General features: G+C 42.2%; 2 protein-coding genes across 4 annotated transcripts in view; one reads left to right on the top strand and one right to left on the bottom strand.

The window, feature by feature from the left end:
• Positions 1-1,700: 1,700 nt before the first annotated feature.
• LOC112558399 (dual oxidase maturation factor 1-like) overlaps positions 1,701-19,078 on the bottom strand; it is a 29,373-nt gene continuing 11,995 nt past the window's right edge. For 2 of the 3 annotated variants that reach the window (XM_025228885.1, XM_025228887.1), the window contains exons 2-9: positions 8,783-8,945; positions 8,430-8,487; positions 7,592-7,726; positions 7,255-7,320; positions 6,747-6,900; positions 6,179-6,390; positions 5,510-5,649; positions 1,701-5,152 (exon numbers count right to left, since the gene is read on the bottom strand). In XM_025228885.1, coding sequence (XP_025084670.1) covers positions 4,376-5,152; positions 5,510-5,649; positions 6,179-6,390; positions 6,747-6,900; positions 7,255-7,320; positions 7,592-7,726; positions 8,430-8,487; positions 8,783-8,945 — 1,705 coding nt within the window. In that variant the 3' untranslated portion in view covers positions 1,701-4,375. Of the gene's footprint in view, positions 5,153-5,509; positions 5,650-6,178; positions 6,391-6,746; positions 6,901-7,254; positions 7,321-7,591; positions 7,727-8,429; positions 8,488-8,782; positions 8,946-11,375; positions 13,480-19,078 lie in introns of those variants that run through there. The other variant, XM_025228886.1, reaches the window with a different exon arrangement.
• The window catches only part of LOC112558393 (dual oxidase 2-like), a 54,655-nt gene continuing 50,172 nt past the window's right edge, over positions 14,596-19,078 (top strand). The window contains exon 1 of the mRNA XM_025228874.1: positions 14,596-14,736. The gene's annotated coding sequence lies outside the window, so the exon portion shown is untranslated. The remainder of the gene's footprint in view (positions 14,737-19,078) is intronic.

Below are 19,078 nucleotides of genomic sequence, written 5' to 3'. Positions count from 1 at the left end.
CTTTGCTCCATCCCGTCTCCCATCTGAGTTAAAGTACTCTCCAGTTACACTCTTCTGACCCCGAGTCTTAAGATTGTGTTGGGATTACAGTGGATCCATATTTTTCTAATGACTGTCTAAAGCTCGATAAAAGATATTATTTCTCAAACTGTCAATACCCACTTCTGATTACGCACAGAAAGAGGTTAAGCTTGTGACATCACGTTTGTACTCAGATACACCTAATTAAAATACATTCTCAGTTCTTACATTGTTTGAAGCCTTCACAACTTAGGCGCACCCGAGCACAATCCTGATATCTGTATGGATGGGAATGTTTGTAGGCGTTGATTTCAAGAGCAGAAGTGAGTATTCTCACACACATGTGAAAAAATATACTTCAGGAAAGCACGTGAAATGTGCTTTAACCTGTCGTTAGAAAGTAAAACGCACCCATTTGACCTTTAAGTACGAACGGCTTCAGAGATGAGGTCAGGTCTCGTGATGGATCGTGTCTACCTGAAGAAATGACAGTTACGTTCGTTTGACGTCCCAACATCATGTAGAATTGTATCTTCGGGCATCTGAACATGCACACAAACAGTCCAGTTCACCATGCTCGAGTGTTAGACTACATTTGTCCTTTTTTAGACCGATCTTTTCTTTTAGACTGATGTTTTTTGAGTGCATTTTTACCTTTTCTAACGCCTTTTAGAGATGTGAACAGAGGAGCGTAACAGCTGTCACCACCAGCCAGGTGTTAACTCCCCTCCTCGTGGACAGACAGACAGACAGACAGACAGACAGACAGACAGACAGACAGACAGACAGACTAGTTACTTGATGACTACTTGACTGATGAACTCTGTATTTTCCTGGAGACAGCGATTCAAAAGTCAATAACGCACGCTTTCATCTTCCCTACCATCACCTAGCAACCACAACTGCTACCTGTACAGGAAATCCTTGAGTAGATCAGGTCTTAAGCACTGTTTATTGCAGAAATATGCTTCCTTAAATGTGCCCTTAGAACTGTCGTATTTTTTTATTTGCTTTTTCATGTATAATAATCGGTAATCTTAACCTTACTCACCATAGACAAAATATTTTACTCTTGTCTTTCAACCCGGAACAAAATGTTCGCACACCTTTCTTTAAAAGCTTTCTTCTTAGTTTCTTGACAATATGATAGTAATTTCTGTTCAATTTCGAAATTAATGTGTCTTCCGTGTTTCATTAAACATCCCAGTAGGCTTTCTGTAACTACACCTTGCCTTACCTTGTACAGGAGAACTACCTGTAGTACAGGTGTATTAAACATGACCACGTGGCTTACAAGTTTACTTTGATCACAATGCTATTTATTTGTGACGTGAATAAGAGTGAAAAGTGTTGAAGAAGGAACGAAGAAGAAGTATATTATGTGTAAATAAGTACTAAGGTAGTGGATGAGGATGAGGATTACCTGCTCTGTCTTTAAATGATACGTTAAAACAGGTTTATGTTTGTTGTGTGTGAATAAGAATCAATGTTGTGTTTTAATTAGCATGATGTGTATCATTTGTGACTAAAGCTGAATTATGGGATAGAGGATTAGGCTTTAGTAAGTACACGAAGATTGCGTCGTGTCTATGGGCAGTTAATATGTTAATTCTTCAGTACGTGAGTACAAAGGAAATAACGGTTTAACTCAAGCAGAGAACAGAAGAACGAGATAATCACACATTTCATAAAAATATTTTATTTCAAGTGGAAGAAACAGCAAAACGACGTTTTGTGCTAAAACACTGTATCCCATTTTATTGTCACATGGCTGGAGAGAAAGAACAAATGTCTAGGCCTTCAAATATTACAAAGCGAACTACTTGCTGAAGTGTACGTGTGTCGCTGAGACTCCAGAACAACTGGTTCTCGAACGAATTCGTCCCTTCGCCTATTAGCATGTATGAAAAGTTCACCCCTAGCTTCGTACAAACCCGCAAACACATTGGTGAGCTTAGTATTCTGCTCCATAACTCACTGAATTCAGATGCACGAACACGTAGCTCGAGAGAACCACACAGACGGCATCCACAGTGCAGTGGTTCTGTCCACAATGTAGCAGTACTATGACCAACAGTGTTAGGAATGCATACTCTAATTGATAAAGTTAAAAAGTCCTTAAATCTGATTCAAAAACATGAAACCACAATGCAAGTAGAGATGTCATCGGAACAGTACAAACATATTTTAATCAAACATAGAAATGGTTGTGAAGAAGTGGACAAGCAAAACGCATGACTTCGATAATCACAGACTTGTGGAAATCTGGACAAACATTTAAGAAGAAAAATGAAAACAGAGGATGCCTTGTAACCATGGTGACGAGATGCTGTATTTCCCACAAAATGTCATTACATGGAAGACCTCAATGGTCTCACTCGACCATTACTTTCCCAGATAAAAGATCCAACTGATGAATAGGTAATGTCTAAATGAGTGAAAACATAGTGATCCAACAGAAACAATTTATTGTTGCAATCTACGAATTCTAAAAGAAAACCAGACTTGACATTATTCACCAAACATGAAAAACAATTAAAATACAAATAAGATAGTGTGATGACGATAGTGTGTTCTCTAATAACACGTCAATGACAAAAGCCTTTCTGATTATGCAGACAATGTTGAAAGACAATGGTGGCGATGTGCTGGTCGTTGTTGTCGCACAACCTTGTACAATAGATACTCACAAACACCAACACAGACACAGGCGGCGTGCAAGCGCACAGAAATACAAAATATGAATATACAAGGGGTCTGGAGCAATCAAATTCACCAAAGAATAGTGACAGTCGACCAAAAAGCTGTAAAAAATAAGTTTTTCATTCAGTATTCCCGAAAAAGGACACCATCTTGAAACTGTCATAGATTATCGGCATTCTCCTATGTCACTGATGGAAGATCCCAACGCTTATTTTAAATACAGTAAATCATTATTTATTTACAATTCTCTAAAATGCTGCAAAAATAGTTAACCGACCTGTATTGTGTGACAAGATACGAGCGTTACAAGGCAGACTCTTCACACCAGCCTTCAACATAAAAATGCTGTAGACACTTATGAACATCCTTTAAACACTTGTTTTTGATGTTTTCATTAAAGCATGTTAACGCTTCCCACAGTTGATGACAACGAGATAAAAAGAAGAAAACACCTTTAAATTTTATTTCTCCACAAATCGCTGTGACTCCCTCTGTCTGTCATTCACACCTCAGAAACTTTGTGTGAAAGATTTTCAAATGCAAAGAACACAGAAACAATGCGAAATTCAGAGAAAGAGGCGATTGCAGACAAGGTATTGCAGACAAGTTATCACAAGGAACTCGAGTTAGAGTTCACGACCTTTAGAGGTATGTCGCTACCCTAAACATCACGGGTATCGAGATATACTCAAATATCGGCTAACTAACCTTTAAAAGTCACAACATGCATCAAATGTTCATGACACATTATCAGTCTTCTTGCGAACGGTCTTGAGACTCCAGAACATACATTTGAAATCAGCAAGTAATGTTTGTGGAGTCTGGAATAATACGAAACCTTCAATCACATTTGAGACTTTCAATTTTTGTCGGGGATGAATGTGATCAGAGAGTCTTGTCTCTCAAGTGATCAGGTACTGAAAGTGTGCAAATTAGGATTTATAAACATGAAACCACAAACAGAACTCATTCCGTTACGGTAGTTACAGGTTCCAATGACCCAGCAACCTTCATTTATGTCTGTGGCATTTTTCATCATAACCATTCATTTTGACAACTAAGTAGAATCTTGGTAAAGTTTTACTCCTGAACCTTAACACTAATTACATGCACGTGTGTGTGTGTGTGTGTACGTGCGCCTACGAGTTGCTTTATTCTTGACATTTTATTAAAGTCAAAGTATTAAATACTTAAGAATTCGTGAACACCCTTCTGAAACCTATTTAAATAAAAATTATAAATAGCAAAGATATTCTTCTGTGCACAGTTATAGTCAAATATGTATATTGTTCTTTATACTTATTACCTTTTGTGCACAATTGCAGTAAAATGAGCATTGTTCTTATAAATGTCTTTACTGAGACACGCAGTCAAGTGTTTATTGTTCTCATACCTGTCCTCAAACAACTGTCAATGATCCAGGTGTCAAAATGTCGAGATGAGAATGTTCACAGAATGAGCATTTGTCACGCAACCATCTACAGTGTGACTGTTGGGGCCTGAGAGCAAATAAACAGTGAACACAACCTGTGTCAAGTTTTACGTCCCCCGTTAAATGTTTTTGTCAGGTGGTGTAAGGGCCTGGTTGCACGAAGTGGTCATAAAATAAAGATTTTATTAAGTCTGTCACCTCAGACTGTCACCTGTCACCTCAGCGACAGAAGCCGCTGCTGACACTGTTCAGGCTCCTGGGGCTGCTGCAGGCTGAGACGAGGGGACTGTGGTCCGAGTACGACACTGAGTTTCGACCCCTGCTGTCTGTGTTGCTGCAGTGGTCGTCGTTGCTCGTCATTGTCATCGTCGTCGTCGTCGGGGTTCCGCAGTCCACTGCTGTCTCGCCAGCAGACCCAACACTACCACCGCTGCCCCTTCGTTTGGTTTTGACGTCAGTGGCCTGACACTGGGAATGAACGAGGATGGTCGTCGGCCCGTTCTCCTCCTCCTCTCCATCAAGGTTGCAGTTGTTGATGATGGAGGAGGAGGAGGCGCGTCGTGCTGCCACCTCCTGCTGGCGCTCGTTGAAGTGGTTCTCGCGGTGTTCCCGCAGGGTGGCCAGTGACGGCTTCCGGTTCCCGCTGCTCTCCACCCTGCCTCTCTCTACCCAGCACCCGCCCAACCCGCTTTCCATCTCGATGGTGACGTCAGCAGACCGCTCATTGTCCTCGCACTCTTCTCGGATGTCGGTGTGGGGAGAGGAGAAGAGCGGATTGCACTTGGCCCGCTGAGGTTCGAAAGGCTTGTTGTGGAGGCCCAGCACCATCCCATTGGAAAACGGTGACGTCACGCTGCTGCGGCGCGGAGGGCATGCGTGCTCGCTGGACCGGCGCTCAGGCTCCAGAAAGATGCTGCCGCGCCGTCCTGTCGGCTGCAGGCTGCAGCGTCGTTGCCATGCAACAGCATTTCCTTTGTTGTGGAACTCGTCCTCTCCCTGTAAAAGTCAAGGAGGATAGGGATGGGGTGAGAAGGCTGGGCAAATGTTTGTACACAGTATCCCTCTTATTACTAAACTACATTTAGTATTTTCTGTGGAATTCCATCATGGCACACGATTTTCTGTAATGACTTACAGTGTATGCTATCAAATGCTTTCTCAAAGTTTATGAACACACATAGAAATGGCTATTTCATTTTATGCTGTGTTTGTTTGATAATATGTCTTAAGATAAATATTTAATCACCTTCCTTTTCTAAAGCCTACTAAGTTTGCCTATTGTTTGCAATATTTATTCATGTCTGATAGTCACAACCTCTCGACATAAAATGTGGTCGAAATAAACTGTCCAACCTGTGGTAAGAAGGTCTTCTTGGGCATTTCGTTGTGCTCTTCCTCACAAAGATCCTCTAAATTAAAGAACTCAGCGACCGTGTCGTGGAACATATGGTCGAGGACAAACAGTAAAGCTCCTAGGGTCGTAGTCAGCAATCCTGTACACAATATTTTAAGCATTCTTTATAAATAATCATAATAAATTCAAGTGTCGATAAGCACTGGACCTACGTAAAGTCACATTCTTGGTTTAAGGAAGAAGAAAACTTTTACAAACTAGACGACCACATGTACAGTCGCTAATTTATGAATCTTGGCAGAGACCTCGACTTGGCAGCACTGAGATCCTGAGAATTTTGGGAATGTTTCCTCTGCCTTTTATTTTTCTGTGTATTTTAATCTGAATCATTGAGAAGATGTGAATGGTTTGGGAATTGAAACACTTTGTCTAGACAAGTCTATATTTATTTCAGATGGACTCAAAGTTAAAAAGCAGAGAAATGGAACCATTCTGCTGTATTTTGGAATAAAGAAACACCCTTAGAGATGGATGGAGAAGATTTCTTAATTTCTCCGTAAGGTGGAAAATACAGCTATTTATATAATAGAAATGTAAATTTCCTGCGCTCAAAGTCGTTCTGTAACATTTCTAAAGTTTTAGACAAGATGTTATGTTGTTGACCTTACCGACTACTAAGGTCAGCCAGAAACACCATCCATAGTGAACTCTCAGTAGAGCATCTCCGAAATAAATCTGAAGGTCGTTTGGTGGTTGACACACGTGGTACACTACACAAGCCAACACCATGGCAACGCCCGTGAGGAAGAACATGAAGGCACCGTAGGAGACTACATTTAAGAGGAGAACATTTGCAACAATCCAGAAACAGAAAGCAGTCCTGCAAGAGAATCAAGATATACAGACTATAATACTTAAATACTATAATACAAGATATTAACTACAAAAAGAGTATAAATACTCTAATACAAGAGTGTAAATACTATAATACAAGAGTGTAAATACTATAATACAAGAGTTTAAATACTATAATACAAGATATTAACGACAAAAAGAATATAAATACTATAAGAGTGTAAATACTAGTAATACAAGAAGTAAATCCGATCATACAAGAATTTAAATACTTGTTGCAACGTACGGCATCTAACAGAGAAAAATAAGAAGAAATATAGAAATATACGTGTCAGACAACCCAATCGCCTTAAAGAACAACTGATCCTAGCTACAACTTACCACAAGAGGGCGCCTGCGAAGTAACCTGCCCTGTGGAAGCTGCGTCCCCACCGAAGACCTCCGTCGTCGGCAGAAAGGAATTCCAGGACGGTGAGGAGAGGGTGGGGAAGACCCCTCTCCAGGTAGTAGTTGACTTGTTCCGGCTCTCTGCCGTCTGTCACAGAATCAGAACAATTAGCGAAATTAGAAAAAATCTGTATAATGTTAGAGATTGATTCACAATCGTCAGGTGGCATGCCATGTCTCCTGGAGTCCAAGCATAACACTTAAGCAGAAATGCCGGGCAATGTTACTTGTATGTACTCGACAATAAAACGGGTATACTGCTGTATGTACGCACAGAGGAGAAGAAATGTTTAAGGGTTAAGTATTTAAGTAATGCTTGATATGTAGTAATGAATAGATTGAATAGAAGATAGACAGAAAGGCACACAAAACAACAAAGAGAAAGAATGAAGGACAAAATGACAAAAGCACATATAAGATATCAAAGGTCAAGAGTACTCACAATCCGTCCACTTCAAAGACTCTGCATAGTACACATAACCTCCCTCTCCTGGGTTGCCATAGAAACCTGCAACGATTTGATGCAGGCACTGGATAAGAATATGACAACTGTAGCAAGCTCTGTTTTAAGTTTAACATGTATGTCAACTCGAACTCTTATAAAAATTTTCTTTGGAAGACTTTGTTGGTGACAACTCTTTCTCGTAGTGCTGCTAACGATCTATAGTTAAAGTGTTGAGCAAAGAGAGAAACAGATAAAATACTAATACTTGACGGGAGATGCGATAGATAGACGGAAATACATTTTGGAATCTACAGTATCAATTTTCAAAACTTACCTTCTAAAGTGACATTGGTGCCATGCAAAGCCACACGAACCCCAACCATTCCCCTGAAGTACTGGTTGGTCCTATAAATATATTTTGTCGTCACTTCTGTAGAACCCTGAAGCCAGTTATGGCCAACAATGCAGGCTGCAGACAGAAAAATGAAACACATTTTAATGGCCTGGAGGTGGACGATGTGTACCACGTGTAGATTATTTGACAAAACTTAAGACACGTGGACATTGTTTAACAATCTGAAGTATTTGTGTTAACAACACTACCAAAGAGCCAGGACTAAATCACATATTCTGTATATGCTCTCTAATTCTTCTGGTCCCTGACTACTTGTACCTCAGTCTATTTGAGGCTGAAAGGATTTTTAAGTTTTAACAGTTGTCCAGCCACTTACAAATGCTTCATTCCATTTAAGGTTGTAAGAAGCTTAGACTAGTCTTTGCTTTAACTTTTTAACATCGTCCAGCTATTTGCAATTGTCATCTGTGACATTTTTTATCTGACAAACCTGTATCAAAAAACACAGCGGGTACAAGAGTTTTTCCTAAATTATAGTCAAATTTTTGCTTTAGCACACTATACAATTACACCTATGGTAAAGTTGTTATGGTCTGTGTACAGCAAATAAGCTCACAGACGTCTATGTCTGTGGCCACGTGACACCAGAGCTGACCTTGCAGACCTTAAACTTGCTCTAGCAAAATTAAATTTTTGGACAAGTTGGGATATGCTTTAAGGTAGCGTTTGTAATTGTATGAGAACCATGTGAAGAACAAACGATAATCACTGAATAATACACATATATACACATAATAATACACATCAGAAGCCCTACCCAGCAAGATGGATCCTACTCCCACTGCATACGAGGCTCTCAGAGTTGTAGCCCATCTCTGGAAAGAGAAATCGATAATTATGGTCAGCTGGTTATAACACTGGTATATTTTAGTATTGACTTTTCATATTAAGCACCCTGTACCTTCTTTTACATATAATGACCTCTTATTACTTTTGTATTTGATAAAAGGTATACAAAATAATTTAGGTTTACATTTAAACAGCATCTCAGTTGTTTCCTAATTCACCTGGATGTCGATTAGATAGTGCTTGTTACTGACATCATCATCATCATCATCAACAACAACAACAACAACAACAACAACAACAACAAAAACAAGAGTGACTAACCTCTCGTCCTCTGATGCCCAAGGTGGAGATGAGGGTAGCTACGGCGATGAGGACACAGAAGTAAGTAACAACGACAAGCGGGATGTCGACAGTGACCGCCGTCCTGTTGTTACCGTACCACGTGAAGCCGTAGTGGTTCCTAAAAGCTCCAAACCACGACATCCTGTAAAAACACATCCATCCACATTACTTGAACCGTATTATTCTTCATGGGTTGCCAAATCGCCACATCCATACTCCTCTCTCTCCCTTCCACTCCAGCGCACACACTAAAATGTTTTAATAACATTTATATTAATATATTAATATTAATGTGGCATTACTAATAGGATATCATGATCAACAGGATCATTAAAACTGTTTTCGTTTTTCTCTAAAAAAGTAAACCACGCAATTCTGTCTGCAGCTCTAGTTTAGGCCCTGCACACCCGCATGATGTGGAGGTGATTGTTGGTAGAGATGTTTACCTCGTGGTTCTCGATAATTAAAGCTTGCATGCTCTCCACTCACTAACATCGGGACCTGACAACTGTCGGAGCTTGAAATCAGCTCGTCCTCCCATGCCGAAGGGCCCGTCACACGCAAATCACAGTGTCAACAGCAGTGACGAGAAGAGGGGTAGCAGGGAGGGTGGAGTCGTGGATGGGCAAAGGGGTATGGGGTGAGAGGGGAAGGGGTAGCAGTGCCCCTGTTGCATGATAAGCACAGGCTCCGGGCCAACACGCCGACTTGTATTTAACGGTATCAATTAAATATTCTGAACACCGTCTCACCCGTTTTCAAGCTTAAGTGAGGTGGGAAAGAAAGATGAAGGGTCAAAAGGAGCGGGGTGTGGGGAACAGAAAGGGAGAGGGGGGCTCTTATTTTCAAAGGATTCTTTTGCCTCACAGACTGAGAACAAAGGAAACTACAAAGACAGATACATACCATTAGATTTGTGAACGGACTAAAATATATACAGAGGAGAGAGAAAGAAAGAGGTGAGGGAATGACGACACAGTCGGACCGAAAGAGACGGAGAGACTAACAGAAGGACAAGCAGATAGGGAGAGAGATGGTGATCATCCAACGGGTAGTCTGTGAAGCTTTCATAGGGTTGGAAAGATTTCTTAATAATAAACGAACCCATTTAGAGACATTGACAGAAATGAAGTGCGGTAGGGAGAAGTAACCATGAAATGGAGGATGAACGTTCATGAAGATACATGCAGGATTTTCTTTATAAGGGAGTCGGGCAAAAAAGACTTTTATTTTGTATTTTCCTAAATGGTTCACGTGACGTTTATGTGTGTGAGATGTGGAAGGTTTCCACAAACGCATTCACTAAAGGGAACTCATCGGTTGCAATAAAGACTTCGTATGAATTTTAATCAGCGCGGTTACCACAGCAACGGCTTCAGACTGTCCTGGACTGAGGCTTGAATGCGTCTCCGACCACAAGTTTCAAAACAACTGGCGTCGTCGTGTTGGTGGGTGGTTGGGCGATTTGAGCTTGTTTCTTTTGATCTCTTTCTTTCTTATTTTTTTCCCCTTTCTTGGTCTTTCCTTTTCTGTCGTTCACATCTTCTCCTCCTCCCCCCCCCTTCTCTCTCTCTCAAGCATGCACATGCGCTAACAGCGCTAACATAAACGTCCCACAAATATTACACACACATTAATAGACACATATAATACATGCTATAATACATAATACATCTCCATCTCCATCTCCCTAACACACACACACTTTTTTTTTACTCTTCCCCTTATTCCTTCTCTTCCTGCTGCTGACACAACTGCTACTACTTTCAGTCTTGCTATTGCTGCTGGAAAGAGGAACAGCTTTGAGGAAGACTAAGATATTGTAGCATCTTTGCTGGTGGGATTGGTCTACATATGTACGAGCAGTACATCTTACCGCAGTGAACCCTACCCAGCCTCCTGTTTCCGAATCAGAATCCTCCAAAATGGGAGACGACTTATCCTAAAGGTTTCATCGGTCTTCTCTTTGTGATGTCACGTGCCCCTACCCCCCATAGTTTTCAGATGGACAGTAGATAAAAGCCAAAGGGATGCAATAAAGCGACTCAGCATATATTTAGGGTTCAGGCCCATATTTTTCTCAAAGGCCTTTAAGGCACACAATGCGTCACCAGAAAATAAAAAAGCAAGTAATCCCATGGCCTGCCATAAAACATAATCATAACCGCAACCGCTAGAACTGAACGTTTGTAGTTTTTCTTTAGGTCTGCATATATGCATTGACAAAAAGATGACAAAATATTAAAGGCAGGAGTTGCCTCTATGGGACGAAGGGGTGTGGTGATTATGTAAAGGAGAAAAACTGAAAGTAAGTTTTGTCGGACCATGGAGGAAGCAGTGGGGTTTAAAGATTCAGACAAACAGCAGGTGGATAAACAGGTACACAAACATACAGTGTTGCGGTTGAACAAAGATATCTGAAACAGAAGTACAAAGAGATAGAGAAGACAGAGAAGAAGAAAAAAAAATAGAAAGTGGGATGAGACAAAGATAAACACGCTTTGAAGGAGTGAGGCAAACAACAGGTCCTCATCACAACCAAACAGACAAGCAAACGGACAAGTAAACTTACCCATGAAAGAAACCGTGCTCTCTGATTACATCGCTACTCATTTTCTCCAAACGAGGCTAACCCACATGAACACGAGGCTGGCATGAAACTATTCCAGACACGCCCGTAACGGAATCCTCTCCCAACGCACGAGCTCTACAAGTGGAGTGGAACTGGCCGGACGAACAGCCACCAACAGGGTGCACCACCACCAGCAGCAGCATCCGTGATACCTCCCTATCACGCTGACGTCACGAGCCCCGCATGCCGAGAACCTGTCTTTCTCTGGGGAAAACACACTCATATATTTTTTACTCCGGGGAGTAGCTATCATCTATGACGCTTACTCCATGTTGTCTAAACAAATGTTTCGCATTTCTTGCCTGCTGAATCAGTTGTCAATAGACAAAAATACTCCCTGGAAACATTTCAACGGGCAGCTCCGAACAAGCTTTTCGAGTTCCTTCAAGCGAAAGTCGTTTCTCGGTTCCGCTGGTCGAGTTTGTCAGTTCGTGGTCGGCGTTCGTTGAATACAAAGGCGGGATTTAACGGTCATGAAGTGCCGACAGAAGCGTCGCTGTGGAACCCACGTCCTCCCACAAAACACGTGTCGTTAGAAAAGTGCTTGGATAGGAACACGGCTGCACCCTGCGCGTGAAAAATGAGGCGAACAAACAAGAGCTTTGGTGTTGCAGCATGCGGATGTCTTATCGCTGGATGCCAGTCGCTGGATGCTTGCCTGGCTGCTCACAAGACCAACAAACACTTGCTCTGTGCCTCGCCAAACTATCGTCTTACACTGTCGCTTTCACGAGTCCCTCACCTTTCCAAAAATGATAATTGTTTACAGACGATGTAAAAACAAAAAATCAAGTTTTCTATAAATCTCTGGAACTATCAGGACGAGGTCCAATATTTTTTCCGCTTTTTCCTCCACTGCCTCGTGTCTAGTTTTTTCATGAACAGACTTGACACTTGAAAGGGTTTGCTGTTTATCTTAGCAGGGGACAAGGTGAAAGTTCTGGAACAAGAAGAGCGGTGTTTGAACCAAACAAGCACCATGACACAAACCCCTTCTTCTTAGTGCACTGTAGTCATCACCAGTTAGCAGACGTGAGTTCATGTCAGTTCATCCTAAGTTAGGCGAAGGGTTTGAACTCAACACCTTGTAAAAAGAAAGGGAAAACAGAATAATTTGTTTGCAACCATTAGAAGCCCTAAAGTTCCTTGTAGTGAATCCTATGCTTTTCGTATGAATTATTGATAATTACAAAAGTTTGCCATTTGAACACTCAAATAGTCATTATTAGTTTTGGTTCTGTTTTTTTTTCTATAATTTTCTTGGTTTCTGCTAACTTTTGTTTCCTCGTTCTTTTTATTTCGTCCTCTTGGTTATAGAATACTTCAACATTTGAATTCATACATACTCATTAAGATTTCAAATCGGCTATTTTAGGGTCAATTCGTTCCAGATTCGGTTGTACCAGATGTCTCATGTGATTTAAATTGTTTGCAATAAACTCCATTCAAAGCTAATTTCTTCTTTGGCGTGCCTCACACATCCTTTCCCAGATTATAGGAAACTTCCTTCTAATTTTTGTGTACTCCTGCACAGCTGGAGTAAATATCTTCATTTCAGGATGTTATTTCCTTCATCCAATTTGTAGTATCTTTCCTCCCACCTAGTCGGCTTCAGGCAAACAGAAGGGAAACTGCAGCAGATATGGCAATGTTCCAGCGTCACTCCTTGCTTTGAACCTGTGTTGACTCTAGAAGCTCGTATAGAGGAGTGAGTGGTGCGCAGGGTTGAAGCCACAAGCCGTAAATACCATTTCCCACAGACGTGCATCACGTGTCTGAAGGTCTATACTGCAGCAAGTGCAGCCTGGGATGTCCAGCACTTTTGTAGGACCACTGTGTGTGATTATTTGTTTATACCACAAACCACTTACAGCAGTGATGTCTTCTAACACTACAAGCCACACACGCAGTTTTATAAGAGTAAAAGAGCATCATAGTCTTCATTACCTTTCACATTTTTGTCAAATTTTTCTTCGAGAACTGAATGTTTCATTAACGGCCAGTGTCTGGCTTTCGGTGAGGATCGCATCCCATCTTCAAACCGCAGCAGCTCCTCTCTCCCAACACCTAAAAGCCAATGGAGACAACACACGCTAGAAAGTAGTCACTACCTCGTCTTGTCTGAAAGGCTTGCTCCAAGTGAAAACTTTGTTTGGGATATGACAATTCTTTTGCCTGAAAAATGTCGCATAACCGTCGTGTATTTGTCTTTCAGATGAGAATCGTGTGCTGTCGTTGTTTCTTAAGCCCTCGCCACACAGCGCGACCACTCCGCAAAAGGTCAGCGAGTCGATTTGATTGTTGGCGGAGACAACACAGACGCAGCACGGCTGCACGTGGAAACATTCCAAACTCGTGTGTAACGCCCCCCACCAATGGTCCACAGCTCACGAAGCCCTCTACAGCCCACAGTTTTAGTCTCCGGCGCGTGTGCAGGACACGGGGGTTCAAATCCCTTGACTGTTACATCATCTGCTGGCCGCCCATTGACCTGACGTTCGGTACAGGCGCGTGTAAACATTGGCGACCCCTGGTGGCCACCTCCCGCTGCCTTGTTGATGACGTCAGAGTTGGTGCACGGCTGGACCCCATCATCGGCTGTCTAGGAAGAAATCCCGTGACGTCTGTAGGATTCTTCATAGCACCAGTGACGTAACGCTACGACTGCGATGTCAGGAAGTTCGTAGCTTTAACTGTTTTTCTACAAGATTGTTATCTGCCATTGTTCACACGAGGACACAGACGACGATGGAGCAGGACGCTCCCTTGTTGTTCTTCTGATGAACACATGTTGTTGGTGCGAACGGCTACGTTAAGGTCTGCCCCTGAAGTAAATCACTCTTGACTGAAGAGCTACTAGTTCCCCGGATGTGAACGAAGAAGGAGCAGAGATTTCTCCCAACAGGCGAGGTTCGCACGTGCCTTCCTTTTGCTGACGACCGCCTACCACCCCGCTGACTCACATGCTTGACTACTGCAAGAGCGAACATGAGATAGGGGGAAGGGGATGAGAGGAGGAGGAGGGAAGTCTGCGAGTACACATCACCTGGCATCATTGCTGCAGGCAGCACAGACACACATCCGGAGTCTGGGACACGGGGCTTCCCCCTCTATGCCAGCTAAACTTTGGATTCAGCGAGTGAACCGAGTGCCCCTGGGGCTGCACACGCTCTCAGCCACTTCCCTTTAAGAGGAGCAGCGACGGGTGAGGTCAGCTTGGTGCCGACAAAGTAAAGCTCGCCCAGGAGGGCCTCCACATCACTAGGAAAAGGGCCAGGGTACACAGGAGACTGCCAAACAGGTATCCACTGAAACTATTTTCTCCCCTCTAAAGAAAACACTGCACTCTCGCTGTCACAGCTGCTGACAATGATTCTTACATCATCATTCTTTGAGATTTTGTTTCTAAAATATGTATGAATGTATTTGTGTGTGTGTGTGTGCATAACATAATTTTAGACTTCATTGCAACTATGCCATCATTGTTGGGTAAACTTTAGAACTAAATGCTGGAAAACTGTGAACAGCCCTATAATTAATTTTAGCACTCACTTTACAGCTAGCTAATCAGTTTGACTAAAAATATTTTAATTCTGTCGACGAGTTCAAAGTAAAAGTATTGATGAAGTGTTGTGTCTCTTCAGTCTCAGAACAGGTATTGTTTCTACGATCATCTGAAATGTCCTTACATCAGGCAGACCTGTGTTCTGAATCTCAACCTGTGTTAACTCTGACAATATCCCCATTTTTCTCCATTTTTTTAAATCGCGTTGTTAAGTCCGTGTAATCCGCAAACATCGCTCGGCAATTTAGGGACAAAGAGCTGAAACACGTGCACTGCGTGCAAAAGAAAATCTCTAGAAATAACTTTTTTAGCATCTTTTGCACTGGTACTGGCATTTAGGTTTAAAAATTTCCGGCGGTTTGCTTTCTTTGTCTGTTTTCAGAGCTAAATGTGTTCTTAGTGTGAGGAGTTTTCTGACTGTTTGCACAGAGACAACAGTTAGAGACGGCAGGTGGGGGTGCGGTGGTGGTGGTGACGGGGTCGGGGTCGGGACGCTGCACAGACCTTGTTTGAGATTGAAGAAGCATCTTAAACACATGAGTTCATTTAATGTCTTAGGAGAGCTAAGGAAATATTGCTTGCTTTAGCGGTTATGGGCAACTAATGGATCAGTGAGCACAGGTACATGGATCAGATATAGTGATGTGACAACAGCTAGGAATGGGACTAGCATCATTCTCTCTCTTTACTCTCATATATACGTTAGAGAGAGAGAGACGGATATGACTAAGTTCAGACATAATCGAGTACCTCTCAGGATATTAAAGTCGATGTTAAAATTCTTACTAAACAGTTTATATCCCTTAACATCTACGTTTTCAGGCACTGATAATGTCTGATTACCTATCAATGATTTAAAAAACAGACTTTCTCTGCCCCGCTATTTCTCTTTCGCCTTTTTAACTCTCCCCCACCTACATCTCTTATTTTACCGTTTGTTTGTTTGTTTGTTTGTTTGTTGTTGTTGTTGTTTTTTTGTTTTTGTTTTTTTTTTTTGCCACACAATTTTGTTTCTTGGTAATATCTATATTTTCAAAGCGTGACTGATCTATATTTACAACCCTTCTGATCACTCGATTAGCAGCATCTCTGCTTTGCTGTCCCTCAGCTGCAGTCACGTGACGTGCGATGTTTCCCCGCGCATGCTGTTACATTGCCAGGCATTTCGCAGCGGCCACCGAGCACTTTCCTGGCTCCTGCTAGCATCCCCACCACGTACTCACTGCTCTTCCTCGCCAGCTGACCTCAAGCACCGCTTTTTGACCCCAGTCACCCCAGCTTCCGCTTTCCCGAGTCCCAGCGCGTGCACAGACCGTGTGAAGACGGAGTCTGTATGCGTCCATGTCGCTACGGAGTCCGATCTTTGCAATTTCATGCATTTTGTGGGTTAAACTGATTAGTAGGTGAATTGTGCACGTACTTGATGATATGAAATAATCTCTTAACAACAATGACATCGTTTGCAAACCGTCAATCACACATGGCTAGACCTCGATAACTTGTTTTTACAAAGCATGTTGAGACGAAAAACAAAATAGTCTTCGCTGTGGATCCTTCTGGTTAATTTTTACCCAAAAGTCTATTTCACTAGAAGGTAGTTTCTTTTAACCATCATCAATTGTTTTCATTAACATCATCATGGTCTTTTGTAGAGAATTAAGTACAGTAAGAAGAGAGATACCATAGAAAGAAGGTTCTCTGGCTTCCAGCCATCTGGCAGACTAAGTGCAGCTCTAATGGAATTGAATGAAATCGTAAGTCTGTGTGAAAAAGGGAAAGAGTTGTAGGAAGTCCATTGGCGTTCACTGCAAACGGACGTCCTGCTCAGAAGCTGCTCTTGCTGCAGTTTATGTCGGTGTATCAATAGTGCAGAGATGTTGTTAGAAGCTGTGCAGAATATTTGCTGTGGGTCAACAGACAAGACAACATTGTTTGCCCACACCTGACCCCATGAAAGTGAAGTGGGTGTATTTATGCTGGAACAGAAACAAAAACAAGACTGGAAACCGCCTACGGGAACAAAATAAATAAATTTTTAAAAAAAAAAACGAGTTCAACACGAAATTGTGACGCCCTGACTGCGGGGCTGGTGGGGCTCGGCAATGCTCCCGGGACACAAACACACAGTTCGCTGAGCAGGCAACTCCCAGTGGTTTGAAAGACCCTTTCTACTCCTTCCTCGGAAGAAAGTATTTTGTGTGCGGGAATGAAGAGCAATAAAGTGACAGACAAGCCGGTCAGTCCAGACCTGAAAACCCTCGTCAGCAACTTGCAGAACGGCCACAACTTCAACATTTTCTTTTAGTGAGCATCAGTTGGCTGTAGGAAGGTACGGTGGACAAATGTGTACAGTAGGAAGTGAGGTAGTGTAGAAATAGGGAGGCACTGTAGGAAACTAGATACTGTAGGAAGGGAGAAACTATGGAGAAGTGTTGTAAGAGGCAAGGACTGCAAGTCAAGAACGGAGGCATTGGTATTGTAGGGAGGGAGGTATTGTAGTGGGGTAGGTAGAGAGATATATACTGTAGAGGGAGGTACTGTCGGGTTAGACATGTACCTCAGACATGTAGGTACTGTAGGAGAAAAAGGGAATGTTGTACAAAGGAAGGTACTGAGCTTAGTGGTTAGTAATAACTTCGGATCAGAAGCCTGTCGGATCGTGACTAGGCTGTCGCTAAAATAAACTGTCCCATGTCCACCCACCATGTGGTTTCATGATCTGGCAAGGGAGGTAAAGGACTGTGGAAGGTGAGGACTCCGCCTTTCTACTGTCATGATCTAGACATGCTGAACCACTTACAACTCACTGTGAACAGACAAATAGCCCATGGAACACTTTTTAAAATTCTTTGCGGGGATTTCGACCTAAAAGACATCGAAAGATTAAAAACCAAGAGAATTAAGTTTCACATGCAACTGGGGGAACCATTATCTCTATCAACAGATCACTGAGACATTGCAGACCGCAATACGGACCTCACCAATGTAGAGGATGTGGTAAAGTAGGTATATCCGGGTAGATGTTTTCTTCCGCCATACACTCTCCTTTGAAAGGATCTGACTCGTGTCATGACGGATGTCAGATTTATGAGGCTGTCTTTCAAGTAAAAACGTCTTCATCAGTGTCACGAATGTCATGGTAACCTTCCTTGTCTTACTTTTATAAGACTTCCAAAAAAATTGTAATGGGGAGAAACTAAATTTCTTGTTTCTCAGAAGCTTCGTCTTGTAGCCTCCCTTGTATCTATTAGTGTACTGATGCTGTCTTGTTTTGTTTTTCTTTTCTTTTTTTTCTTCTTTTTTTAACAAGTTTATTTCCGCGCAAGAAGGCCGAAGAGGGGTCGGATGCGGGTTGTCAAAGATCCAGGAGGGTAAAGTGAGCTCGTTCTACCAAAATAAAGTATTTAAATTATATATTTTTTGTAAAAACTGTAAATATTTAATTTCGATTGGAAAATTCTACCTGCGGCAAATTTATTTTTCAAAAGTAGTGTACTACACTGGGTTGCTCAGAGACCGCTATGACGTTGATGTCATCCAGTCTCTAGGTCACTGTTGACAGTTGGCGTTCTGTCACCTGGCAGTCTGCGATTCCACCTGTCAAGTGGTGGGCGTTGTGCCGCCAAACGATCTCCTAGGCCGCAGGTAAATTTCATGTTAGCGTGACTTGGCAGGTAAATTTCAATTTCATCGTTAGCATCAAGGTAAACGCTGCCGACATCAGCAGGTGCTTTCTCGCCACACCAGTCGCTGATCCCGCTAATGAGACAACTGATGACATTTGGACAGGTCAGCGCTTTTAGCAATGGCTTGTCAATGGCGGCTCCTTTCTATCTCACCTCTTGCTGTCTGTGTGCACGCACTCCTTTTCTCTCCTCCTCTCTTGCTCTCCTTTCTATCTTTCTCTGTAATGACTTTGTCGACAACCTCTCTTTGCTTCTAAATTAGACCGAAGATATAAATCGCGTGGATAAACAGAACTAAAGAGACTTTGTAACAGGAATGATCAGCCAGGATGTTTACAACGACTTCGTCTATCTTTCGATCTATCGATCTATCTATCCAACTTTCTATCTAA

This window comes from Pomacea canaliculata, linkage group LG2 (genome assembly GCF_003073045.1).
Source record: "Pomacea canaliculata isolate SZHN2017 linkage group LG2, ASM307304v1, whole genome shotgun sequence".
NCBI lineage: Eukaryota > Metazoa > Mollusca > Gastropoda > Architaenioglossa > Ampullariidae > Pomacea > Pomacea canaliculata.
This window is presented reverse-complemented; position numbering and strand designations above follow the sequence as displayed.